General features: G+C 64.6%; 1 protein-coding gene across 2 annotated transcripts in view; it reads right to left on the bottom strand.

Annotated features, from left to right (window-relative positions):
- Nucleotides 1–8,739: 8,739 nt before the first annotated feature.
- The window catches only part of SKI (SKI proto-oncogene), a gene marked incomplete at its 5' end in the record, with an annotated part of 52,280 nt that continues 33,608 nt past the window's right edge, over nucleotides 8,740–27,411 (bottom strand). Inside the window, 6 exons of one of the 2 annotated variants that reach the window (XM_079149666.1) lie at nucleotides 8,740–10,814; nucleotides 11,222–11,452; nucleotides 12,462–12,754; nucleotides 12,859–13,118; nucleotides 13,382–13,497; nucleotides 13,612–13,737. In XM_079149666.1, coding sequence (XP_079005792.1) covers nucleotides 10,626–10,814; nucleotides 11,222–11,452; nucleotides 12,462–12,754; nucleotides 12,859–13,118; nucleotides 13,382–13,497; nucleotides 13,612–13,737 — 1,215 coding nt within the window. In that variant the 3' untranslated portion in view covers nucleotides 8,740–10,625. The remainder of the gene's footprint in view (nucleotides 10,815–11,221; nucleotides 11,453–12,461; nucleotides 12,755–12,858; nucleotides 13,119–13,381; nucleotides 13,498–13,611; nucleotides 13,738–27,411) is intronic. The other variant, XM_079149667.1, reaches the window with a different exon arrangement.

Here is a 27,411-nt window from a genome sequence, read left to right as displayed (position 1 = left end):
TGAAGGGCATCCTGGCCACTGGGGAGACCCAGGGAAGCTGGCCACTCCATCCGCCTGACGACCCCTGGAAGGCCCCCTGGCTTTGCAGTGCCCTCCTGGACTGCGTGCAGACACTGCCAGGGTCTCAGGCTCTGCCTGCCCCAGTGCTGCACGTGGAGGCACCACCTCGGCTGGGAGCATGCGCTCCTGGGCTGTCCTAGGGGCCACTTGCCACTTGCACTCTGCCGCCGCAGCCTGCCGCTCAGCTGACGTGCACTTCCTCCTCCAGGGAAAAGTGGGCTGCGGGGGCCATGCAGACCCATCTCCTGCCTGATCTGGGCTAGGTGGCCATCGTGTCCCCAGCCGCAGCCCCCTGCCGTCCCCTGTGCCCTGGAGGGGCAGGCTGCTGCCCGTGGACCATGCTCTCCTCCCCGCACACTTGCCTCTACCTGCCGGGCACAGCAGCCTCTTGTGGACCAGGATCAGCACCCCTGGGCTCTGGGCTGAGGGGAGCAGGCTCCAGCCCCCGGGCTCAACACACCCCTGGGAGCAGGGCAGGAAGCCCCTCTTGAGGCAGTGCCCAGCCTCGGGCCACCCACAGGCCACAGCCCCTCCTCCACCATCCGGCGTCGGGGGCCTGTGTGGATTTGTGCCTGCTGCCTGTGGTGCCCCAGTTCTACCTGACCCTCGGCGTCAGCCACAGCCTCCTCAGCCCACTGGAGGGGGTTCTGGGCTCGCCCTGCTTCTTAGCCACCTGGCACCTGGGCTGCACACGCCTGGCCACCTGCCTCCAAGGGGCCAGGAGGGGCCGTGGGGTGTGCAGCAGGTGCGGGTGACTCCGGTCACACCCGCTAACCCCCACACGACTGCTCCTGGGCACCCTCTGCCTGCGTCTACCCCTCAGACACAGCAAAGTGCTCTGCAGCTCCTTTTTTCTACTTCAAGATGAAACCACATTTCTGTCAAAAGAAAAACAAAGAAAATGATGTTTCAATTTAGGAAGGAAAAATTGCTGGGAACGGCAGCAGCTGCTGCTTCCCGCGTGGAGAGGCGTCCTTTGGTATTTAATTCCCCAAAAGCATGCACGGTTTTTAAAGTCACAAAACCCTTGGCAGGAAACTGGGAGCACGGCTCCACCCCGGACGGAGAGTGCGGGCGAGCGCCTCCAAGGGCTCCTCTGGAGCAACAGGCGCATCCCCACAGGCCTGGGGCAGGCCTCTGCACAGACCCTCACACCGCCGTCTTCCCAGGGCCATTGGCAAACCCAAAACCACCCGCAGGCTTCAGAACATGGTGGGCCCAGGCAGGACACTCAGTCCTCTGCCCCGTGGCTTCCTGGCAGTGTCTGTGGGCCTGAGACCATCCCAAGGGCCTCCAGGCCCCAGTCTGGAGCAACAGAGGTGACCGTTGGCTGCCAGGTTGTCCTTCGGTTGTCCCCCCACCCCTGCCAAGGGGACCCCAGTGAGGGCAACAGAGATGGCCATGGATAGGCCCTGCCTCTGAGACTGGCCAGCACCGCCATAGGGCCAGGGACCAGGAGACTGCTTCCACCCCAGCCCCACCCTTTAAACTTCCCTACAAACTAAACGAATGCAAACATTTCAATTCTCAGACAAAAGAAGATAGGCCTGTGTCTCAGACACCAGCCTGGGGCGAGGCGCAGGGGAGCTCCGGGCCTGAGAGGGCACGCGAGGGGAAGGGTCCAGCCCCAGCTGTGGAGCAGGAGTGGGGGACAGGAGGCTCTGCAGGCCAGTGTCCCTCCACCCTGGCTCTGCAGCATCCCCCAGAGATGGCAGGGCTGACTGGGCAGCCCGCCCAGCAGCGCAAGCCCTCGGGACTCAGAGAGGCTGCAAGTATCCACCTCTCGTCCAGGCAACCCATCTGGACGGCCCCTCAGGGGGGTTGGGGAGGGTGGTGCAGCTCCCACCCCCAGGCTCTCAGCTAGTGGGCCCACTCCAAGGTCCACCTGCCCCACCCTATGCAAGCCACTTTCCCACCGTCCACCCACGTTGGCCAGAACAGCAACTGAGTGCTGAGCCTAGGGCACCGCCAGGTAGGAGGACCACGTCCAGGAGGAGGACCACGTCCAGGAGGAGGACCATGTCCAGGTGTGACCGTGCACAGCTGCCCTCTGGTTCTGGCCCGTCTTGGTCTGGGCACTGACCCTGGGGAACTGGGCAGGCCTGGGGCCCCAGGGTGAGTGAGTGGGTGGGTTCGTCTCCCAAGTGAGGCTCAGGTGGCCCTACAGCTGCCCAGGAGTCACGGCATGGCAGCACACCAAGCGGCCCCAGGGGCCGTCAGACTGCCAGCACAGCTGGATGGGAACTGACCCTAGCTGGCCTCGCCTAGGCTGGCGGGGGCGAGCATGAGGTAGGCGTGCCTGCCCGTGGCGTGGAGGCCCTCTGGGTGCCTCTCCTGGGAACTGGGATCGGTGGGCATGAGGGTGGCTACCCCAGGGGCATGCGCTGCCCTCTGTGCCTACTGAACACCCTACGGCGCTTTTGCCCCGGGAGGCTCTTGGGCAGGGTGTCCGGCTCCCAGCCCGTGGAGGCCTCCCCGTGCCCCCTTCTGGACTTGTGGCCCCTTCCTCGGTCCCTGAGCGGCAGCATCGTTCTGCCGGTGAGGAGCAGTCTGTGTGGGGAGAGTCAGAGACGGAGGGAGCGGCCTGCCACTCCCTGCCCAGCTTGGTCCCAGCCGGGCCCCAGCCAGTGCACCCTGCAGTCCACCCAGGGGTCAGCAGAGGACAGCGTGAGCAGGCACAGCCCAGGACAGGAGTACAGGAGCCTGTCTGGTCCCTGCCACCTTCTCATTGGGCCACCTGGCACAGGAGGCTCCGCCCAGCTCTGCTGCTGGCCAGACTGGTCACTGAGGACACTCCCAGGGGAGGCCTCCCAGAGTCCTGTCCGCAGCCTAAGCAGGTTGCCTGGTCCCAGAGTCAGGCAGATGGTGAGGTCAGCTGTATGGAGCCTGGGCACCTCCCAGGCAGGGCTTCCTGGAGGGCGCCCAGCCTGCCAGACTTGTTCCTGAGCAGCCTGGCCAACCCTTGCCAGCCCACTGCCTGCCTGGGAGCCCTCAGTCCTAGGGCAGTGCTGTGGGCAGCCACAAGGCCTGTCTCAGCATGGCCCCTGGCCAGCAATGACTCTCCATGATAGCACACATACAGGGTTGCCTGACTGCCCCTTCCTGCTCCTGTCCCTTCAGGGCAGGGGAGAGCCACCAGAGCTGAGGGAAGAGACCCTGGGGGGCACTGGCAAGAGGAACACGGAGGCCAGGAAGGTCTGAGCAGGTGGGAAGGGGCTGCCCACAGCCCCTGGTAACCTTGGACTACAGGACCTTCAGCACACCCTGGGGAAGCCCTGCTGAGGCTGAGGACAGCAGGAAGTATGGGCCAGGTGGCATCCACGCCCATCAGAGTGGCCACATCAAGCTGCTCTCGGCACGGGGACTCAGGTCTCTAGGAGTGGACAGGCTGACCTTCGCCAAGGCCCAGAAGAAAGACCATAAATAGGGTAGTCCGTGGTCAGCTGGACAGCCCTGGCAAGGACTAGCCAATTGTTAGCCTCTGGGCTGGCCCTCCCTGGACCCACGCTTAGCCCTGGGACAGTGCCACTCTTGAGAACTTGGGACACCCCCTCCTCCAGGTACCTGCACCCCCAACCGTGGACAGTCAGACACAGAGAACCAAGGACAGGATGGCCCCCAGTAATGTGTCTCCAGAGCCCCAACAGGGTGCGGGCTGAGTGTGAGCAAGTGCCCCCGGGAGAGCTGGGCAAGTGGCTGGCCTTCAGGTGCAGAGGAGGACATGCCAGCCCAGGCCCCAGACCTCCTTGGCTCCTGGCCCACAACACAGGGACGGGCCCCAACACAGGGTCCTGGCACCTCTGGCTCATTCACCGCCTTGGTGCCAACGGGAAAGCCAGGATCAGGCCCTGGCTGCATCTACTCTGGGTGCCCTGCTCCCTACTGCCCAGCACGTGGCTGCTCCTGGCTCTCACCATGACAGGGCGACCAGGCTGCCAGAGGCCCTGACAGGCAGGGATGGCCCTGGCCCTCAGCATCCACAGGTTTCTGCAGGCCAGGGCCGGCCCCTCCAGGGTCTCAGCTAGACTGACCTTGAATGAAGACCTGTTGAGTGCGCACAGCAGTCTTCATTTGGGGACAGTCGGGCACTGGCCAGAGGAAGCTGGGTGCGGGGACAGACAGGAGGGGAGTTCAGACCGGTGCTGGGCCAGCAGGGCAGCAATGGGAGGGGGCCCAGCACTGGGGGAGCTGTCCAGGCGGCAGGGGGCTGGGGTCTCCGGTGTGGGCTGAGGAGGTGGCAGGTAGGCCAAGGATGGCCCCCGAGGGGCTCCACACTCCAAGTGGGAGAAGCAACCTGTGGGTTCAGGGGACTGGTGTGCAGGTGGGTCATGGGGGCACCACCATGATGGAAGTGAGGGGGCAGGGTGGGGTCTCAGAAGGAGAAGGCATTTCTGGGGTCCCTGTGCAAGCTTTGTGATTTTATGGTTGCGGTTGCTCAGACCCCCACCCCAGTCTCCCCTGCTGGCCTAGGAAAGGTGGGCTGGGAAAGCAGGGCGTCTGGGGCTGCACTGGACAGCAGGGGCCACCCTGAGTCTGCCCATGGAGGCAACCCCCTTCACCAGTCGACTGAGCCCTCCTGGGCCCCTTGGGGTCAGATCACCCAAGAGCTGGCATACCCAGGCTGGCGGCTCCCTCACCCATGGCCAGAGGGAGTGAGAATCTGGGGTGTTTGGAATCTTGGGTGATTCCTGTGTGACATGGTGCCACATCCTTCCTGAGATGGGCACATTGTGGGGGTGCTGTGTGAGGCCAGGGTGGAACCAGGGCTGGAAGGCCCAGGGCCCCACGGCAGGGCTTTCTGGCCTGGGTGTCCCTGGTCCTGCAGGGTGACGTTCTGTCACCTTGAGCCGACAGCTCAGGCACGTGTCCTGTTCAGGAGTGGTCCCAGAAACCACCAGGCACTGTGGGGCACTGTAGGCAGGGCGCCCCTGCCAAGGGAGTGGAGCGCCCGAGTCCTGGGCAGAGCCTGGTGTCACCTGGGCCCCAGCACTTGGTCACCTCGCCTGGCTCAGAGCCAGCAGTGTGAGGCGGACGTGCTGGGCACAGTGGGCTACAGGGCCTGCCGCTGCCTCATCCCCTTTCCCAGTCCTGCACAGGCAGCACGAGGCCTTGGCCCCTGCAGCCTGAGCCAAGCTGGGCAGCCAAGAGCCCACCCTTCCAAGCTGGGGCTCAGCCCCCGGCCCCCATCCTGAGAGGCCTGGGGTGGCTGTGCACAGGAGGCTCAGAGATGCTGTCGTCTGGGCCTGACCCCGAGTGCTCAGTAGCCCTTGGCCGGGGCTTCGTGGCCCTTTCCTGTGGGTGCTGTCCCTGGGTTTCAGGAACAGGTCCCTGCAGCAGGAGAGCCATGGGCAAGAGCCGGGACCCGGCCTCCTGCCAGTGAAGGCTGCCAGGCCCTGCCACGGGAGCCGGAAAGTCCATCCCAGCCCAGCTGGACTCCTGGCCCAGCACAGGATGCTGCAAAGACCAGCCAGGCTGGCGGGCTCCCCCTGCCTGTCCCCGCCTGCAGTGGGCCACCTGCTCCGGGCCGGGTGCCCTCAGTGCTGAGGCCTCCACCCACCTGGCGAGGCCTGGACACAGATGGCCATGTGCGTCAGAGACCACGGGTGGCAGGGGTGGGCAGGCATCCAGTTTCCAAATGTCCTGTCCCCACCCCTCCCCAGGGTCACCAGGGCAGACAGTAGGTTTTGGTCAAGGTGGGCAATGTGTGTGGGAGGGCTGGAGGCCCCACACAGCCCTGGCTTCATGTCCTCCCAGGTCCAGCACCCCTGGGTCACAATCCTGCTCCTTCCTGGGCCCTTTCCCACCTTGCTGGCAACTGGTTCCGCAGGTCCTAGGGGTGAGGGTCCTCCCCTAACTCAGTTCCATGTGGTGGGGCCTGGGCCTCATCTCTGGCTACAAAGAAGTCCGTGACCCTGGGAACGGCTGGACATGGAGGTGGGAGCAGGTGGGGGTAGGGCTAGATGGCCTGGCTGGTGGCCAGGGAGACGGAGAGCCCTCAGCCTGGAGGGCATCCAGCTCGGGGGCCCCACCAGCAGCACCCGAGGGGCAGGGCTGCTGACCACAACGGGCACAGATTGTCTCGCAGACCCCACCAGGCTGAGGCAGGGGAAGGGTCAGCTGGCCAGCATCACAGGAACTGGGCGGGCAGGTCTGCTTTCCACGGAGAGCACCTGGCATCCGCCTCCCACGAGGGTGAGCACTCGGGCTGCGGTCAGCCCCCTTGACCACGGGGCGGTGGGGCCTGGGGACAGACTGGGGTTCCAAGAGGGGAGACAAGCACAGCTGTGACCAACGGTGGCAGCTGTTGGTGACTGAGACAGAAATGGAAACTGGGATGGAAACTAGGGACCTGCGGGAGGCCCCCCGCCCCGCCCCAGGCTCTCCTTTGCCCGTCTTGGGAGACTCCAAGCAGGCACAGGCAGGGAGGTGCTGGGAGCTGCTGCAGGGGCCGGGCCGAGGCCCTGGTGATGGGACAGCGGGGCCCTCCGCTGGGGCCTGAGCAGGGCAGAGGCCCGGCTCCTCCCACTCGTGCCCCTGCCCCACGCCCATAGGCAGCAGGCCTGGCAGGGGTGCCGCACTGGCCCCAGGTCGCCTGGCCCTCGGCCCGTGCCTGGGCCCTGCACTGTCTCACCAGGGTGTTCTGGCAGGTCCCGCGTGTGCGCAGCGGCAACTCCAGTGGCAAGAGCCAGGCCCAGGAGGCTGGCCCGCCTTGCTGGCCGTGCAGATGGCCTGCAGTCACGAGCCCACCCACAACTCCTGGAAGGTCCAGGGTGCAGCACTGGGCAGAGCAGGCCGAGGCTACCCCAGCTCACATCCGGGGCACAGGGCGCACGTGACCCCTGCAAGTGGGCCCAGCGCTCTCTCCTGGGACCCATGGCCCCCAACCTGGAGTCTGGCCTGCACGGGAAGCCAGGCTGGGATGGTGGGCATTTCCAGCTTGATGGTGGCAGGGGTGGGGTGGAGTGGTCTCCACTAGAGTCCCCGCTGCGCTCCCTCAGCCTGCAGCTCCCAGCGTGAGCCCTCCCAGCTCTGGAGTGGGGCCAGGCAAGGCCGGGCAGGGCAGGGCCGGGCAGGGAGGTTTCTCCTGGTCCCAGGTTGGGGGACAAGGGGACCTGGGGGTCCTGTTGGGGGGAGGGATGAGCGGAGCTCTGCCAACCCATTGCTTGAATGAGGCCAGATGACCTCTGATGAGGGGCCAGGCCAGGCCAGGCCGGGGAGGCTGGACCTGGGTGATCAAAGTCTCAGAAGGTGACAGCTGAGTCCCCAGGATCCGGCCGCGAGCTCCTCCTTTGTGAAGTGGGCGCTGCTCACCACTGCTGGTACAGCGGGGCCAGGGTTGGCCGACATTGGCCAGGCAGGGAGGGGCACTGCTTTCTCCTCAGGGCAGCCTGCTGGACCAGGGTCTGGAAGCCCCTGCCCACCCCAGCACACACCACTGCAGGCTCCTCAGATCAAGCCCCGGGGACAGCTTCATCCCAGCACCCCTCATGAGGCCTGGCCAGGAGGGGCCCCTCTCAGCCCAGCACTGCCCATGTGGGTCCTGTCCTAGTTTGGCCAAGCCTCCAGGGCCCCGGGCCAGGGCTCCAGCTGACGTCCACAGCTCCAAGTGACCCATGGCCTGAGCACACGGGAGATCGAGTGGACCCACAGCCCACAGCAGGGCCCGCCCAGGATGCCCTCCCTCCACCCTGCCGCAGGGCCTGCCCCTGGAGGGCCCTGGGTGCAGACGCCCTCCCGCCAGGCAGAGCGAACAGATAAGTACACCAAGCGTCTCTTTTTCCTTTTAAAATCAGGCATTTATAAACAAGAAAGCATACATTAATTACATAAAAATAGTTTTCCAATAGCAGAGTAAGCCATCGTATTGTCATTAGCAGCAGCGAGGGACACGGTGCGGGGTGCAGGTGGTAAAGGTAGAGGGGGGTCTGCTTCCTTAATCAAAAAACGAGAATCCTGACTGAGTGGGAGAAGGGGCGCCTCCCCCGTCCGGGGGGTGAGGGCGGGTGGCAAGGGTCCCCCGGACCTGGGTCCTAGGGGTCAGGAGGGCCGGCCGGAGGCACAGCCCAGGGGCTGCTCCGTCCCCTGTAGCAGATGAGCATTTTTTTCTCAGTTAAAAACAACCCAGAAAATAAGACAACTAACAGGTAAGAAAAGTTTCTGGAAAAGGAACCACCATATACAGGTATAATACAACGGTGTGAAACGACATATGTACACGTCGGCTGCACTACAGCGGCGAGCTCTGTAGGGAAGCAAGGCGTCGGGACGGGTTAGCTGCTCCAGACACGAATGTTATTGCTGTTGTTTTCCCTTCGTTAAGAATCTTCTTTCGCATGGAAACGAGCGATGAAGCCGGACAGTCACCCAGACAACGGCTACACACGGGGAGAGTCAGCAGCCACGCAAGATACCTCTTCTCCCTCTGATGAAAAGAACTGGCTTGTACCTCCCTGGCAGGGAACCAGGCGGTGGCGGCCGAGCTGCCCGAGAAGGCGAGCGCAAGCTGCTGGTGAAGAAGCCCGCCTTGTCCTCCTCTCACTGGCTCTGGCGGGAGGTGGTGGCAGGCACGGGCCCAGGTGGGACACACCTGTGAGACAACAGGGCCTTCCCAGGGCCAGCTGGCACGCGGGGAGTCTCCACCACGTGGCGGCACATCCCCCCTGGAGATGGCACGGGCGAGAGCCTGGGTGCCACGGTGACCAGGCAGGCCCAGGAGGCTCTGCCCCAAAGGGCTGAGAGCAACATGTCCCTCTGCAGCCCAGGGCTCGGCAGGCCTGGCTCACTGTGACCCGCAGACCTGGCGAGAGCCACACACAAGCACGCCACACACTTAAAGCTTTGCTCCAACTGAATCCTTTAGTTTCCCTTCAAGAAATGGCTGAAAAAACACGATTCTGGAAAAACATGGCTGAAAACAGCGTTCCGCGTGCTGCATAACAAAACGGACCCTTTACAAGACACGGTAATAATGCCCATGGACGGGTCTACCTACGGCAGGGCGCGACACCCCATGCATACAGGTCTCGTAACTGCAAAAGGAAAAGCAAAGCAAAAGAAAACCCCAAACAAATGCTGCCCGTACGTGGCGTCCCTTTTGCATTGCACTTCAGAAGTGGGGCCGGCAGCCACCCAGCCCCCTCAGTAAACCCAGGGCAACACCCCACAGGCAATTTTGTCACCCGGGCGTCAGGGTTTAGCAGTCTCTGGTCTTTGCTGATCGCTGCCGGCGGCAGGCAGTGTCGCGGCCGTTGGCACCTGCACACGCGGTCCCTGCCTCCCTCGCACGCAGGGCCCCGGTTCCGGGACTCGAGCACGGGCTCTTGCCACCTCCCACGTGATGAAGACCACAGCTTCAGAGGGGGCCGCCTGTCTGCTGGACGCTCCTCTTTCAAGCTTGGGCATGGAGACCGTATACAACTGCATAACAGCGGAGGGTAAACGAGATCATTTGGAATAAATGCAAGGAACCTATCCTGACAGTGGCGGATTCAGTCGCTGCTGAAGACGATGCTTTGGGGGTGAGAAGACGAGTCGGGGTTGGCTGTACAGGACGCTGGAAGGCACAGAGCGACCCCCAAGTTCAGCTTCTGCGTTTCGTTTCTTGTGATTCCCTTGTTCAACCAAGCACCAGAGGGGATTCCAAGCACTCAGCACTTAGGGTTTGACTGCTCTAGAAATCGGTAAAAACCTTAGTTAACCAGGAGTAGAAAGAGAGGGCAGGTCTCTGACAAAGTGCAGTTCTAAATATACCTTTAAATGAACAAATAAAAAAAGTGATATAATGCTGTGTTCTGTTCCAATGCTGCAGCCTCAGTCCCAAATGGGGGCGCCGCGGCCTGCTGGAAGGGGCTGCTGGGCCGAGCACGTGCTCCTGCGGCCGAGGGTGCGCCCGCCTGCCGCGCCACGCCCGTCGCGGGCCAGCACCTCGCGATGGCGGCGGCGGTGGAGCCGGGGGCGGAGCCCAGGCCGGCAGTGTCCCTCGACCGCGCGGCTCTGCTTCCTGGGGCCGCGGGCAGCGGCGTAAGGCGGGCAGTGCTGGGCTCGTCTCGCACGCGGGCTCCCCCTGCTCCTCCTGGCGGCAGCAGGAAGACCCGGGTCCTTGTTGCTGCAAAAATAGACTCTGAAGAAGAACCCTTGCCGCCCCACGGCCACGGGCGCAGACGAGCAGTGATGGCTTCCGGGCGGCGCAGGCCACCCGCCACGTGGGCCTCACGTGGCGACGGGGGGCTCCGCGGTCAGTCGTTAAAAAACGTGTTGGCTTTCTGAACGTCAAGTCTCCTTGTTGGCTTTAAATAGCTTATAACAAAAGTGTGAGTGTTAGAACGTCCGGGCGAGCGAGGCCTGCTGAGCCGCCCAGCCAGCTCGCCCAGCTGCGGCTGGAGGCGGCCTGCTCACCTGAACGTGGCCAGTAGAAAACTTTGCAGTGGACTCCAAAAGTATGTGGTTGCAACACTCACTTGGCAGTAGGCACGGTAGAGACGTTGTGCTGTGAGGCAGAGCGCGCCCGCACCCCTGCCGGGCCGCCGCGCCCAAGCCGTGTGGGCACCTGGCACGGGCGGCCTCGGCTAGGGCTCCGGCTCGGCAGTGCCCTCGCCGCCCGCGTCCTCGGGGCGGGGCCGAGGCCACAGCTGCTCCTGCAGCTCCTTCACCACCTTCTCCAGGTGCTCCCGCGCCTCCCGCTCGCGCAGCAGGTCTGCCCGCAGCTGCTCACGGTCCGCCTCCGCGTGCTGCAGCTTCACCTGCAGGTCCTCGATCTGGAAGGGACCCAGGCCGTCAGCAGTGTCCCCGGAGCCTCCCGGCCCCGATCCCCGGGCCAGCTCCCCGCGCCCGTCCCTCCTCTGCCCCGGGGTCGCTGGGGCAGGGCCTGGGAGAGCCTCGCAGGCCTCAGGCCAGGGGTCCAGCCCCACTCAGTCCCAGGCCGGGGCCGGGCCAGCGCCCATTCACGAGGCCATGGTGCACCCTCCCCACCTGAGGCCCGGGTCTGGGACGGCTCTGCCCTGTGCCAGCCACCACTGCTCCTGCGGCCCAGGCCCACCTCAGAGCGTCTCCCTCGTGCGCACCTCTGAGAGAACGTGGCCAGGAGGGACCCCACCACACCGGGCCACAGGGACCTGACGGGCGAGGGCCTGCGGCCAGCGAGCAGCCCACACGGGTCTCGTACCTGAGCCGAGTACTTGGCGCGCAGGCGGCCGGCCTCGCAGCCCTTGTCGCACACCCGCACCTGCCGCGCCTGCTCCAGCTCCCGCTTCAGGCGCACGCGGGACTCGTTGGCCTCCTTCATCTTCTTCTCGTTCTCGGCACGCAGGCGCTCAATCTCCTTCCGCAGGCTGCGCTTGGCCTCGGTGGCCTCCCGCAGCTTCTCCTTCTTGGCCACACGCAGGAACTCCAGCTCCTGGAGGGCAGGCGGGAGAGGTCACCACCAGCCCCCGGCCCTGCGCCTGCTCGCCTGGCCAGCGCCCCAGGGCTGCCCTCTCGGCCACCCCACGTCACGGAGGTCGTCAAGACGAGCCAGTCGTGCCACTGCTGGGCACACCTCCTTCCCCCAAAAAAAAAGCCACGTCTCCCGGTGGGCAGTGTGAGGTGGGGCCACGTGCGCAGGACTGAGGCCCAGGGTGGCCACCCTGGAGCTGCCTGCAGACTCCCCGCTCGTCGAACATCAGCATGACTCACGCTTCTCTGCAAAGGCCTCCTGTGCACACGTGGGAAGCCACGCCTTTGCCCAGAACCGGGACAACAGTGGGTGTGGGGGGGGCCGACTCCCGGGACCACCTGAAACCCTGCGGCGCGGGGGCCGGGGGCTGTGCTGTGCAAAGCCACGCACACGGCTGCCACGGAGCTGCCAGACGCCAGCCAGGGCGTGAACTCAGCTGCTGGTGAGCCTGTGGCAGCCAAGCCCCCGGAGTGCGGAGCCCTAGCAGGTGCCGCCACCAGGCCTGCCTCTCCCGGGAGGCTGTCTGCAGACCAGTCTCCCTCACGTGTGTCAGAAAACAGCAGCGTGTACAGAGGACCAGCTGCAGCACGAGGCGGTGAGGCAGGGCCGGGCAGGGTGGCGAGGCCTGGGTGACGCGGCAGGTGCGTAGCCACAGCAGGTACCCCGGCACCCGGGCCCCGTGCGGGGGGAGGGACTGTCCCAGCTGCCCAACGATTTGCCTGCAGGACACTGGAGGGGAGGCCAGCTTCCTGAGTGGGGCTCCCACGCGGGGCCCACGGCTGGACGTGTGGGCCCTGGTGGGACAGCGGTGGCTAAGGCACTGCAGGGGCCTCCCTGGAAGCCCAGAGGGACTCCTGGAGGTCAGGACGGCCACACCAGGACCAAGGCACACTGGGAAGGCCCCCGCAGAGGCGTGGGCACCCACTGCCCGCGGGCCCGTCCCGCCTGTGGTGCCCGCCCTCCGGCTCACCTGGTGCAGGCTGCGCTTGGCCTGCAGGGCTGCGCTCAGCTTCTCCTCCTGCTTCACGCGCATCTTCACCACCTCGTGCAGGAACTTCTCCTTGGCTTCCCGTGTGTCCAGGCCGCCCTCCAGGGCCTGCCGGAGGTGTTCCAGCTCGGCCTCCAGCCCACCCGGGGCGTCCCCGTGGGCCGCAGCATCGGGAGCGGCTGTGGGCGGGGCGTGCACTCCCGGGGAGCTCAGGTCCTTGGCGGAGCTGGACGAGGCGAAGGATGGCGAGGACAGCGAGGACAAGGAGGAAGTGACTGGGGAGAGAGGGTGGGGTCAGTGGGCCTGGAGGAAGGCGGGGACGCCGAGGCCACAGAAAGCAGACTCCGCGGGGAGCACAGGAGGGAACCGATTCACTCACACTCCTCTCTGCTCTCGACTTCAACCTCGGCCTCCGAGTCCTTGTCCTCTTCGGGGGCAGCTACGGGGGCCAGTGGCTCTGGGGCTCCCGGGGTGTCAGTGGTCAGCTTCCGCTTCCGTGGCTGGATGCAGGTGGCGAGAGGCTCAGGGGCCCGCGAGACGACGGTGGTGCACGGTGGGCTCACCACCTTCTGCTGGGCTGGTGGCGCGAGGGCCACGTTGGGGGCCACGGCCGTCTCGAAGCTCTTGTAGGAGTAAAAGCTGCCGGGGGCGCAGGTGTGGGCGGGAGGTGCCCGGAGCCCGCGCCCACCCCACTCAGGCCAGCACCGTGACAGCCCCTGGCGGTGCCTCAGGAGGCACTTCCTCCCCAGCTGACTGGGGGTCAGGCTTCCAAAGACCAAGAACAGCCAACGGCGCCCAGCGGGGCCGAGCGTGGACAGAAGCCGTGCGAGGGGCGGTCTGGAGACCGCAGGAAGTCCTGCAAGCGCACCGCAGCCTGGGCCGCACGGGCGGGCAGCACTCACCTGTCTCGGATCAGGGCCGGGAGGTGCGGGGAGAGCTCTTTCTCACTTGCTGAGACCGCAGGGGACCAGGGCCGGAAAGCAGAGAGGCGCTGGCGAGGGTGGACGCAGCCCAGGCTCTGCCAAGAGAGGCGCACGGGTCAGGGCTGGAGAGACCCAGGCCGCGCATGCGTCCCCGAGGCCGGGCCAGGCGCCCACCTCCCCGAGGACCCCAACAGGTCCCCGCGCAGCACCTTATTGGAGGAACCAGCCAAGGTCCGCAGCCAATTGGACTGCTTGTCCTTCTCAGGCGACGCAGGGCACTGGGAGGAGGTGGCGTCTGTTTTGGGTCTTATGGAGGCCGGGGGCTCGGAGGACACCTGCGATCAACACAAAAGGCCCCGTTGGTGCCTCCCTCCAGCCCACGGGGGCCAGCCTCCTGCCGGACACCATGGCTCCAGGCCACCAGAAGCCCTGTGGGCTCACAGGCACCGCTGACAGTCTAGCTTGTGGCTCTGGAGGCCAGGAGGCTGCTGAGCCTCGTGCAAAAAGGCAACCGTCATCCCCACAGGAACAGAGAGGCGCTGTGCTGCCTCTGGGGTGTGACGAGGTGACCTCACTGCACAGCTGCAGGCTCTGGCCTCCTCGGAGGCTCCGCCTGACCATCCTTCCCTGCCCTCCACCATCCGTGCCGCCTCTCTGAGGCGTGTTCCTGCAGAGACCTGGAGGGAGCTGACTGCTCCCTGCCCACGCCAGTCTGGGGCTGACTCAGATGCAGGGCCTCCGCACTTTCTGGGAGGCCAAGTGCATCTCTGCTGACCCAGAGTGGCCTGGGAAGGGGCCACCCTGGCAGGGGCTCACTGGCCAAGGGTGGGCTCAACGTGGCACTGCCTGTGGGGGTGGGGGTGCCAGAAGGCCCTGGGTGGCTGCTGCCACCACATCGCTGGAGAGGACATCTCCGTTGCCCACCACCAAGCAGGACAGGTTTAGGAGGCGCTGCCCAGCTGAGCCTCCCATCAGAGGTGCCAGGAGATGTGCCCTCCACCCATCTGGTCCCGCGAGCACCAGCCCTGGCTGCCAGGCACCCCGTGTGTGCCCCTGAAACCAGACACATCAATGCCACAGCCCACGTGGCCTCTGGGTCCAGGCGACATGGGAAAGCCAGTGGCCACCCGGACACCCTGCAAGAACAGCAGACTCCCTGAGATGAGGCTGCGGCTCCAAAGGACATTTCATCTTCCACAGACACGGGTCCTTCCAGAGCAACAAGCAGGAGGGGACCGTCCTGAACCTGGGGCCCGGCCCTCCAGGACACCAGGGGCCCCGGGGCAGCAGAGCAGGCCAGAGTGCTGGAGGCCAGGTTCCTGCCTCCCAGGGACACTTGAGGAAACAGTCCCTGCACCAGTCCTGGGGGTGGGGCAGGACCCCTGCTTTCCAGGGTTGGGGGCCGCCAGAGTCAGGAGTGACAGGCTGAGCCTGTCCAGGTGCGGGTCCTACTGACCAGGGATGGCCCACCAGGCCCACAGCAGGCCAACTGCTTCCCCTGGACCTCAGGCTCTGCCTGCAACCTTGAGGCCTGCAGCCTCCCAGGACAGGGCTGGGGCCCAAGAAGTAGAAGCCCACCTCTCCTCTGTGCAAGGACCAGGAGGTAGGTCCCAGGCTGGGGGCACACTGGCCCTCAGCCAGGACAGTTCCCAGACCTACTTACTGCCTGGGATCCGGAACAGCCGTGTGGAACAGAAGAGAACGCCCTGTAGCCTCAGGGAGGCCACCCGCGGAGGCCCTGCCGAGAGGCCACACATGCTACAGGGGTGGGGGGTGATGTGAAGGGGGAGCGGCAGGGCCCCCTTGGGACTGCAGCGTGAGGGCACAAAGGCTGAGGCCGCCAGGGTGAGGCTTCCTGTCAGCAGGCGCCGGAGCAGGTGTGGAAAGTGAGCTCTGTTCTCACCGGAAAGCCACAAGCCCGGCGCCGTCTGGTGCCCAGTGTGCCCGGCCGAGAAACCCCAGAGTCTGGGGGAGGTGCCAGACGCCCCCACCGCAGGCCTCCCCACAAGCCAGGCTGCAGTGGGCAAACCCAGCGTTCTGGAGAGAGGTGTGGAGGGGCGGCTGGGCAGGGACGGGCCCAAGGCCAGCATCTGAGCCCCTAGCCATCACTCCCAGGGACGGGGTCCCTCAGGTGGCTGGGACAATTCTCCGGAGGTCCTATCTCATTCCCAACAGCAAGCAGCATCGTTTCCAGGGCAGAGCAGGCTGGTTCTCAAAACCAGACAGCACAGGGACTTGCCCTCCCAACACCAGACTCAACAGAGGGCCAGCATCACCAACAGCAGGGGACAACACTGCATCACCCTCCAAGGACCAGCAGAGACGTGTCGCCTCTGGTTCTGACCCTCCTGAGGACCCCTCACATGCCACAACATGGCTGGAGACTAAAGAGGCCTGCGAGGGACAGCCCTACGCCCAGGGGCCCTGGACCACAGTCCTGCCCCATGGCCACCTCCCCTCTGGGGCTCCACAAGCAGGGGTGAGCCTGTGTCCACCGGCAGGCATGTGGGAGAACAGGCACAGGGCTGTGGACACCTTAGCCTCTCAAAGACCAGGGAACAGGACAGACTGCCCATGGTGTGGCAGATGGGAACAGGTAAAGACCGGCTGTGGACACCCGCCCAGGGGCTCCTGTACAGCTGCCAGAGCTCAGCAAAGACACACGCCCCACCTCCAAACCTGGGCAGAGGCCGAACAACGGGGCACCCATGGGACACGGTGGCTAGAAGGAGCCACGATGTCACCTCCAGGGCACGGACTTGACCCGGTGGGCCCCACACTGGCCATGGCCCGGCCCCACCTGGGCCACCAGGAGAAACCCCGTGCCAACAGCTGCCACGGGGGCCCGCCGGGCACGTCTCCTCAGAGGCCCGTCTGCTGGAGAAGCAAGCTCGCTGCTCTCCCAGCTCCCGGGATGGCCCCACAACGCTCGGTGAGCCTCACTGCGGGGTCAGTCGGGCGGCAGACCAGGGAGCACTGACGGCACCAGGCAAGCTCTGGGCAGCCAGGACCAGGGCACAAGGCCCACCTTCCCCCAGTGCCTGGGCCACTCAGCCGGACAGGACGGTCCTCAAGTGTCTGCCAAGCAACAGGGAGTGAAGACCAGCAGAACCGACCCTGGCCATGCAGGGCACAGACCCTGGAGCCCCCAGAGCAATGCTTCTGGGCAGGAGGAGGACCGGCCAGCAGGACAAGCTCCAGGGGCCCTCGTCAGACTCAGGCCAGGTCACAGGGAAACACCATGCTTGGCGGTCCCTGACACCAAAGAGGCCCCGCTGTCCAGAGGGCCAGACGCTTGGAGGAGCCTGCCATGTCCACAGGCCCCTGCTCGTACCTCCTCCACGGCAGGGGGCGGCAGTCACTTGGCTGGAGGTCATGGGAACAACGCTGCTCTCTGCTCAGACCTACAGACCAGCTCCAGGAGACGAGGCAACTTGGGCTTCTGCCCGTCACCCACAGAAGCGCACAAACACCTCCACCCCCAGCCTGCGCGGGCAGGCGCCAGCTCTGCAGCAAGGACCTCAACCGAGGGGCACTGTCCTCCCCATGCAGACTAGGACCTACAGGCTTCCACGTGGCCACCTGAGCTGCCCTTGACCAAGCGCAGAGTCAATATGAACCCTGGCTGCATCGGGCTTCTGAAGAACTTGTGGCGGACGCCATGCAGGGTGGACCCCAAGTGCGGCTGAGGAAGGGGAAGGGACAGTCCTTGGAGCTGTTGGCAGAGACGGAGGTGGCCCCAGGGCAAGCGGCCATCACTGTGGCTTTCTAAGCACTCCAAGCCGCCTCCTGTGGCTTCGTGGCCCAGGGCCGGTGGACGCCCACAGTGAGGCCGAAGTGCCCGTGCAGCCCAGCTCCCACAGCCTGTGGACCCTGCAGAGGAAACAGCCCCTGAACCAGCCTGCTAGGGCCAGGGCTCAGGGACTGGAACTCAGGGCAGCACCCAGAGCAAGGGGTCCTGGAAGCCAGGGAGGGAGAATAGGACCCTCGAGAGGCAGGTGTGCAGGGACACCCACAGCCAGGCCATGGGAGGGGGAAAGTAGGCCAGGCCCGCTAGCGAGGCAAGAGCCAGCGGCCAGGGGAGCAGAGGAGCAGGCTGAGAGCCACACCAAAAGGGAAGGGACGAAGGGCCACCAGTAGGCTGCGTACAGTGCAAAGGGCCTGCGGCGTGGGCTGAGTTCCAGCCAGGCCCTCAGGGATCAGAAAAGGAACTGACAGTCACTGGGCTGCTGCCTCCTTCCCAGAACCCTGGGCCCACTGTGGGCCAAGTGCCAGTTTCTCCTCCCCAGAGGGAGGGCAGCTTCCACCTCATCTGCCCTGCAGCAAGCTTCCGTGGAGGTGAGGCCCCCAGGACCAAGTCCAGCAAAGCAGCAGCTCCCAGAGGCCTCGGCCCAGGGTGCCAGGCCTGGGCTGGCTACCCACAGGCACTGGGTGACCCCAGCAGACCGGGTCTAGGCTGGCGCCCTCCCTGTGGCCACGGAGGCTCAGCGGAACAGGACTCCACGCCCTCCGGCATGCCGAGGCCCCACAAGTGGGAGGCCAGGACCTGCCTGGAGCCCAGGCCCAAGGCACAGCACGCAGCTCCAGGCAGAGTCCTCGGCCCCTCCCTCACTGGTGGCTCGTGGCTCGTGGCTCACGCGGGGTCTGAGCCAGGCTGTGCAGAGGGGCCACGCACCACCTCAGAACAGAGCAGCGCTGTGCACAGCCCATAAGCGCTCAGCCACCGAGCGTCTGGGAAGCCTCGCTTGGTGACCCCAGGACACTGAGCACCAAGCAGAGCCAAGCCCGGAGTGGCTGGGCAGTAACCCTGGATGGCCTCGCCAGGCAGGGAACTCGCGGCTCGTCATGCTGGAAATAAGCGACGTAGAGAGCGTCTGCAGGCTCTGGCCAGCCACATGGAAGCTGCTGCGTGGTCAGTGGTCACTGCTGGGCCTGCAGGACTAGCAAGGATAGATGTGCCCTGGCAGGCAGGGCCAAGGACGCAGAGTGGGCTTCCAGGTGAGGCAGCTCTTGGGGGGGCCCTGGTGTGGACCTGACAGGCCACCCAGAGGGCGGCTTCCAGGGCTCAGGTGGCACCCCGAGAAGGCAGGGGTGCCTCACTCCTCACTGGACCCTTGGGGAGTGCCCACACAGAGGAAGGGCTGGTGGACAGCTGCGACCTGGAGAAAGAGGCCAAGTGTTCCAGGGGGGCCTCCAGCACCGGGCGGGCAGGGGCAAGGGCTGCAGAGGCCAGCAGAAACCTGACAGGCCTCACTCACCAAGGGTCACAGCCCCTGGGGGCTTGTGCTTATCAAAGCCAGAGCCAGGGTCAGTATAAATCCATCCTGAAGTCCTGCACACAGTGGCCACACCTGTGATTCCAGGACCTCAGGAAGCGGAGGCAGAAAGATCACCAGTTCAGGGCCAGCCTGGGCAATTCCTGAGACCCTGTCTCAAAACGTAAGTTCTGGGGCTGTGGCTCATCACTAAAGCAGCCCCGGGCTCAATCCCTGGAACCAAGTGAAAACAACCCATCTCTGTGCCTCACCTGAGCACTCGCTGTGGGGGCCTCAGGTCTAGCCTCCCGAGAGGCCACAGGACATGCTACGGCAAGCAGACCCGACAGGTGTGCCCGTCCTGGGCTGCCCATGTGGGCAGTCAGCCCAGGATAGGGACCTAGGAGGGACACAGCAGTCCTCATACCCATGTCCATTTCTGGAGAGAAGTGTCCCCACCACACTGCAGCTCCTCGGCCAGCCCCAGGGCACCCCTGGCACCCAGCGTTCCCACGGCCAGGCGAGCCTGGACCCCAGCAGGAGGCAGAGCACCAGGCCTGGGGAAGAGCAGTGGGCAGCCCTGGGCACATGGCAGCTGCCCAGGCACACACCCACACCCAGGCCGAGCTGCCGGTGGGACTGGACTGTACATGCGAAGAGCCTGCAGGTCCTTGCCACCGCTCTGTCCCAGAGGCCACTGCCCAGGCAGTGATGGAGTAGCGTGCCTCGCCCAGAGGGCAGAGCCGGGACGCAGGGAGGGGTTTGCCGGGGGATGCACTGCGGCCGTGGCTCCCCAGACCCCTCGGCTGGCACAGCAGCACTAGGAACGAGTCGACAGAAAAGCGGGGTGCTCTGAGTTTAAGAGGACGTCTCACTCAAGGGACGCCGTCGACAACCGGAGCGGAGGAAAAGGTGCCCTAGCCAGTCACCGATGCAGGCGACGGCGGGACATGACCTCCCGGCTGGCAAACCACCCGCACACCAGATCCTGCCCACAGACGTTCTCCAAGGAGGCGCACCACGGCCCGCGAGCGCAGGAGCCTGGCGGGCGCCCAGGCACCAGGCAGGCCTCGCACCAGGGCAGCCTGCATGGAGCGGGAAGGCAAAGCCACTGCCCCTCTGGCCGGCCAGCCTTCCCCAGGATGAACAGCTTGGCTGGTGGCCCAGCAGGACACCCCCGGAGGGTGCGCAGGAAGAACACAGGCCTGCGGCACTGGACTCCTCAGTTGTGTGCGAGCCCTCAGCGGCCTCGGGATGGAAGCTGGATCCTCAAAGGCACCATGGGGGCCAGGCTCATGGAGCAGCGCCTGCCTGGCACGAGAGGCACGGGCCCGTCCTCAGCGCCACGTCCCCTGGCAGCAACAGAAGACACACCACAAGGTGTCACCGTGGCCCCAATGCAGCCGTGGCCCTGGGGACGAGGGCCTGCTGAGCTGGGTCCTGCTGGCAGGACGCAGGGCGGCTCCGACGGAACCACTGTCACACAAGGAGCAGTGAGTCGTGAGCGCTGAGGGCCCTTGGCGGGGACAACCCCGGTGACACACTGGTCACCGGCCTTGGGACTCCACCAAAACACCCTGCCAGGAAGCCCACAGGGCAAGCACAACTCTGCAGAGGCTGAGGGCCGGGCGGGCCTGGGCCTGCCAGCTGCTGGCCAGGCTCCTTCCAGGGTGGTGGACACTCAGGTTAGGCCACGAGTGGCTGAGTGCAGGCAGCCACAGCCCCATGGCCTCCGAAAGGGGCAGCACTGCAACAAAACACCTGCTTAGAAAACCCAAACCCGACCCTTCCGGGTTCACCAAGCCCGGAGCTGGGTGGTCACCGATTCGCTGCCCTCAGAGCCAAGTGTGCAGTGCCACACCTGTTGCTGTGGACATTGCCCACCGCGGATCGACGCCACAGCAAGACACCGTGCACAGTCCTGCTAGCTTCAAGGCTGATCACATCCGGAGCGTCCACCTCTAAAGTCCACCTATGCACGCAGGACTCATGACCATCAGCGGACGCCAGGGCCCACCTTGTCAGGTTCTTGCAGAGGCAGAGCCCAGAAGACCCACCAGAGCCAAGGCCTGACTTCCAGCTTAGGCAGCAGGCAGGCCTTGGCCACCAGGAGCAGAAAGAGCCTTCGCCCAGCAGGCGGCACGTTCTGGGGCGGATGCAGGCGAAGGCAGTCAGGCTCGGCAGAGGGCGGTCCTGCCCGGGGCTGTCTGAGGCCGGCAGGCTGCAGTCGCCACAGAGCTCCCGCAGTGCGCAGCAGCTCCGAGGCAAGGCCAAGGGGCCAGTCTCTGCCCCCACGTGACCGGGCCAGGCCACACCAGCAGCCAAGGCCATAGGAGGCAGCCTGGCCAGGACTGGTGCTAGGAGTGGCCCCCACCCAGGCTCTTTCTGCCTCCTGGCCGAACTGCAGGCTGGGACGATCTCACTGGCAGAGGCCACCAAGGCCCACAACAAAAGGGCTGGACAGAACCACACTCACCCCTCTACCAGGGTCCATGCTGCCCGCCCTGCCTGGAGCCCAGGGTCTTAGGAGAAGAGGTGGCCCACCTATCAGCACATCCTGACCTCGAGGCAGGACAGCCGTGGAGCTGTCCTCCCACAGCAACAGGCCTCAGCAAGACGCAAGACGGGGAGCTGAAGTCACACAGAACTACGGGGAACCGCAGTCCACGCTCCATTTCCTCGTTTACAGATGAACTGAAAGCCGGCTTTTCTCAGTAGGTCAATTTATCATGGAATCCACCCAAGTAACATTCCAAATCAGGAGAGAGACGTAAAACCGAGCTGTGACCCAACGGCTAAGTCACCAGAGACTGCGTTTAGAGCAAGACAGCACTCTTCCACCTTCCATCACGCTGAGATCGCCAAGCCCCACGGCTGATGGCAGAGCAGAGCAGGTGCCTGAGGACCACAGACAGGGACACGGAGACAGGCCAGGCCCCCAGTGCCGGGGCTGCTGTCAGGAGCAGCCCCAGCCAGTGCAAGCTCTGCGACCTTTAGGCCGCTGGTGGGCTAGCAGAGGAGACTCCACGGAGACACCCCCGAACACCAATGGTGCCAGTCCACCCTGGCTGTCCGCTCATACGGGTCTTCAGAGGGGAAAAGACCGTCTCCCCACAGCCAAACCCTGAGAAGCTGCCAGGCAGCTCCAAAGCCCCGCCTGGGTAGAGAATGGCAGAGCACCCAGCACTGATGTCCTGGGCCACCAAGCCCCCGAACTTTCCTGCCCAGCACCTCTTGCACGGCTCCAGCAGGCAGGCCCACGAGCCCAGTCCCCAGGGCTGACACTGAAAAGGGCAGGACCAGAGTGGTCCCCGCACCCCACCGCCCTGGGATCCAGGGCAGAGAAGCAGCCCCACCCTGCGAACCCATGCCCACAGGTCTTCTCAAGGCCGAGCAGGACAGCGGGCTGGTGGAGGTCCCCACGGCTGTCCCCTGGGGCAGCCACCCCCTCCCCATAGGCACGCTGTACCAGCCCAGGCTTCCGCACATCCAAGATCCCAAGAGGGCACCAAGAGTAGCGCTCTTGTCCCCAAAGACCTGCCGCCTTGCCCACGAACAGCAACTATCCCTCGTACCCTCTAGGCAACAGGCAGGCTGTGCACAGCGCCATGTACTATGCCAGGGCTGGCAGAAGACACTGCGGGTCTGGGTCCTCCTCTCTGTGCCTCACACGGGGTCCCATCACGGCAGCCAGCTCACAAGGACCGCACCTTCTTGTTCCTGCCTGGCCAGGATCAGCTCTGTGCCAGGGAAGGACCCTCTGCAGGAAGCCCTGGGCAGACAGGCACAGCCTGGACCACCCTCCACACACAAACCACCTTCCCGTCTGGACCCTCTCTCTGGGATAGGGTCCTCCCATGTCCAATCTGGCCCACAGCCAGTTCCCAACAGATGCCTGCGAGGTGAGAGGCTGTGCGTGCTGTTCAGGCCTCTCGGGCAGGGCGGGAACAGAACTCGGTGCTCCTGAGGCGAAGCCCCTCCCCCTCCCCACTGTGGGCACAGGGGACAGGGCACAGGGCTCCTGCAGGCACTGGCACTGTGAACAGGGCCTGTGAGACACCAACTGTCTTCAGCAGGTGAGCCCACGTCCCCACACTTGGGGACTGCTCAATCTGAGCTGAGGGCTTTTCTGAAGATTTCACAGCTCCAGAAGTTGCAAAGCTATTTTTACAAGTACATTAATGCCTTACACATGACAATTCACGTTTCGTATCAAGCTGAAGTTAACCTATTTTCCGATCGTTGTGGTACAGAGGAAGCAGATTGAATTTGCAAGGCAACCCCAAGCCCCCAAATGGAGTAAAAATTCCATTTTGAAGGTTCACTTTGATTTTTCTTTAACTTAACTAGGTCAACTCTGTGGTGACTTCAACACGGACAGACAGCCTTCTCGAGGAAGCTGACTCGCTAAGGACCCGCCCTGCCTGCCTGTGCCCTCCTGGGACACCCAGGGGCGCCCTGCCCTGGCCCCCAGACTGCACGTGAGGGGCTTCCGCCTGAAGCAGTGGCAGAGCCAGGTGCAGGTCGGGCTCCAGAGCACACAGTGCAGCCTGTCAGGACGTCAAGAAACCCAAGCAGGACGAGGACCTATGGGCTGTGTCCTGGGAGACGGTGGGGGCCATGTGCACCAGGCTGCGGCCAACACTGACTTCGCGACACTGCACGTGTCCTGACTGGCACGTACCCTGGCACTTCCCAGGTGACATCGAGTCCCACAGACCTCCCTCCCAGGGACAGCGGGAGGTCCCCAGTGCACAGCAAGGGGCATCCTTCTGTGGCCACTGGAGAGTACCCAGCGCTGGGAAGAGGCGAGACTGAGAGCCGGAACCCCAAGGAGGCGGGCGGCTGCGCGTCGCGGCTCGTGATCTGGGCTTGATTTAGCCTCCGTGCTTTTGTCTGGGTGGTGTCCCTCGGCTCCCAGCAGACATTCCATCGCCGTGACTCGCGGGTGGGCGGGGCGGCCTGTAATGGACGCCTGGCTGCTTGCCACCCTTCACCAGAGTCCACAAAGACAAACAGGCCTTCCGCCGTCAGGAGGAGGGGAAGTGCTGTGCAGAGGGACTCGAGGGGCAGGAGCCCCTGTTCCTGGAAGGCCAATCCAGAGAAGCAGGCCAGACCCAGAGTGTGCCCGGGGGTGTGCAGGTGACCTGGGCTGGCCCACCCTGCCCACACCTGGGGCAGGAGAGAGAGGCAGAGCCCACCTCGGAGGGCGGACCTCCTACAGGACGGGCCGCTTGGGATCCAGCCTCAGCTGCCCGTGGTTGCTGGCGCCTTGCGCAGTGTGTGACCTGAGAGGCACCTGCCCTGAGGAACAGCAGCGGGAGGCCTTGGCCTCCCTTCGGAAGCTCTTGCCCTCCTGCACCCCACACAGACGTCTAAGCAGGCTGCCCTCCTCCCCATGTCCCCGCTCCCAGACCTGCCCAGCCCTTGAGTCGGGTGCCAGAATCCAGCCTCCTGCCAGAGCCTCTGATACGCCGCGATGCCAATGCACCCAGGACAGCCGCTGGTGGGTGGGCAGTGAGCCCTGCCCCAACTCTCAGGCCCAGTGAGCTGGCCTTTCCGCAGGCAGTGTGGGGAGCGACCTCTAGCCCTTTCTGATCAGGCAGAGCTGCAGGAGAGGACGGCACACTTGGCCACCGAGTCCCAAGAGTGCAGCCAGGCAGGACGCCAACCCCCAAACCTCCAAGGTGGGCAGTAGCACCCAGCAGTTTCCATTCAACACCACCCATTTGCTCCACTTCCCATGTAGAATCTGGAGTCCCTACAAGTGACCAGCTGGGCTCACAGCTCAGTGACAAGGACACAAGGCAAGATGGAAGAGCCAGGGCACGAAGAAACCTGCAGGAAGTGAAGTGCAGCTCTGGAGACCACGCTCAGGGTGGACTCCTGTCCCTCCAACCGCTGCACTCCTGCCTGCCTCCTGGGCCACAGACACACAGAGCCAGTTGGCTGGATCTGGGGTAGGTGTTAATGGAGAGGAGGTTGGGGCCTGGAGAAGGACCCCACCCACTCAGTAGTCACCTGAGCCCTGAGGGTCAGGCAGCACCAACTGCAGGCCAGCTCCCTGAGGCCACCACGGGCCAGGAAAGCCAAGAAGCCCTGCAGCCACAGCACCCACGGCCACTCAGGGCAGACAGCGTGGAGAAGCCGCTGTGTGCATGCCCACAGGCCTACTCGTGTGCACACAAGAGCAAGTCCCTCTTCTCACAGGACAAGCTGCCAAGAGTACCCGGGCTGCCAACCTCAAAATAAACTCAACTTGAGAACCTAAGGCAAGTGCAGGGGTCATGCCTGATATCCAGCAACTGGGGAGGCTGAGGCAGGATGATCAAAGTTCAAGGCCAGCCTCAGCAACTTCACAAGACCCTGTCTCAAAATAAAAAATAAAAAGGGCTGGGGATGGGGCTCAATGGAAGTCTCTGGGTTCAAAATAAATCAAGAATCCAGTGTCCACTTCTCAGCCAACGGGCCTATGGGCAGTGCTTCCACAGGGCAGGGGCCGAGGACCCTCAGCGAAGTGTGCCAGGAAGCTCGTTCCATCAGGGGACACGCCTCAAGACCCTAAGGAGGGCCTGGGCGGGGGGACACGCTCGGGGCAGGGAGCGAACACCGAGGTGCCTTCAGCAGGCGGAGCCCCCACAGTCCTAAGGCCGGAGCTGGGGAAGCCCTGCAGGTGGAGCCCAGCGCCCACACAACCTGCAGGGCACCCTCCTGCAACGCTGCCACTGGCACGTGGGATAACACATCAAGATGCCCATTTCTCTCCAAACTGGGAGTTTTCATGCCCCAGGAAAAAGCATGGCAGATTTACTGTCCAGGACCAACACCTTCCATCTTCCAACTCCGAATGGAAACAGCCCGTGGGGCCCAGTCTGGAAGAGGCAGCAGCAGGGCTGGAGCCCGCGGAGCCAGTAGAGCGCGCGCCCTGGGTGACTGTGGCCTGCCCAACCGCACCCAGGGCACCGGAGGCAGGAGGAGCCCTGCCTATTGGCAGACACAGTGCCCAGAGCTGGCTGCGTGGACGGGCACCGCACCCCCAGGGCCAGTGCTCCACCGGGTCTCTGGAACGCAAGCAATTCCACCTTGGTGGAATTTTACTAAGAATGAAGTCCAAGGAAACGGCCACAAGCGCATGTGCCCAGCACCAAGCAGAGCCTCCACCAACCCCTGCACAGCCCAAGGTCACAGGAGGGCAGCAGGAGGCTGTGTTCACCCAAGTGACCTTCCAGGGCCAGGAAGGAAGGGGTCAGCGCCCCTGCCCGCCTCAGGCCTTCCTCACCAGCCAGTGAGCAGACAAGCTGGTGTGCCAGGGCCAGGGAGTGCAAGGAAGGGCTGGCCCCACCGTGCGGCCCGCTGGGAGGAGGGCAGGTGCACGCTGCAGGCACGCTCGGCACATGGCGGGCCACTCAGGCCTGCACAGAGCCACGCCGACGTCTCTGATGAATCCATGATGGCCGGTCACACCTCCAAAGAGCCGTGAACCACCCAGGATGTCTGACACCTGAGCGGCTCGTGGGGACAGGAGCACAGCCTTCCCTCCTGTGCCGACCAGGCCCTCCCAGGTTGAGCTGGGCATATGCACCCAGCCAGGTGCTCTTGGCTGCCCACCCAGGCGTGTACCTGAGGGGCTTGGGCAAGGGCTTAAGGAGAGCAGCCCCTCTTAAACACAGGCAGGGTCAACACATGCTGGGCTCAGTAGGCAGGGGGCCACCAGTGGTCACCACCCAAGGCTCCTGCCTGAAAGCTGGACTTCACCATGGCCTGCCCTGGCCACGGGGCTTGGAGGGCCTTTCCGGGTAGGAGCGTGGGCTGCCTGCTCACACCCGCCACGTGCCTGCCAGCAGCCAGCTGACTTCAGGAGGGTGGGATTCCCTGGGCGGGGGAGGTGGGCTTCCACACGCCGCTGCCAGCCTCTCCCCGATCCTGATCAGCATTGCTGTCCACCTGGCTAACAACGCCTAGTCACTGCTGCACTTCAGCAGTCATCAAGTCACGAGGACAGAGCTTCTGACTTCTCACCCTCAGGTCCACCTGGTGCTTGCATGGAGGGGCGCGGCCTGGGGTGGCGCTGTCCACCTAAGCGCACTCCCACACTCCTCCCACAGGGAGTGCGCAGGGGCCACAGGGCGCCAGCAGGAGGGGGCCATGTGCACTGCGCTCCCGGGAGGCCCGCCACACCTGCCTGCGCCCCGCACGAGCAGCCTCCCTGACACCTGCCTGCATGCTCGATGGCCCACCTAGGTTTTTGGTTTCTGGGAGATAAATGTCAAAACCTGAGACTGGCTCCTTGTTCTCCGTTGTCTGAAAGGACTTCCAGGGGCCTATCTCAGGTCACCTGGGTCTGAGGAACATTCTGCAGTCCCCACAGCCCAGGGACCTCATCTCCAGAGCAGCAGGACGTGCGAACTGGCACCCAGAGCCGCTGCCTGTACCTCTGAAGGAGCCATGGCCCCGAGAAGGGAGGCTGAGCAAAAAGGAGGCAGACCTGAGCCCTATTACCACACAGGGGGCAGAGGGCAGCCTGCTGCTGCACTGGCCACAGGCTGAGGAGGCTGGCGTCTGGAGGTGGGCGGCAGGGCCCGTTACCTGCCCTCATGGCACCCGGCCCTGGGCCTCACCCTGTGCTCTGGAGGAACTTCCCGCTCCACTAGGAAGGAGAGGCTGGGCCTGCCCAGGCCTCCGCTACCGTGGTCTCCTCCTCCTCCTCCTCCTCCTCCTCCTCCTCCTCCTCCTCCTCCTCGGCTGTCGCCCACG

Source organism: Sciurus vulgaris (assembly GCF_902686455.1).
Source record: "Sciurus vulgaris genome assembly, chromosome: 1".
In the NCBI taxonomy this organism is placed as follows: Eukaryota; Metazoa; Chordata; class Mammalia; order Rodentia; family Sciuridae; genus Sciurus; species Sciurus vulgaris.
This window is presented reverse-complemented; position numbering and strand designations above follow the sequence as displayed.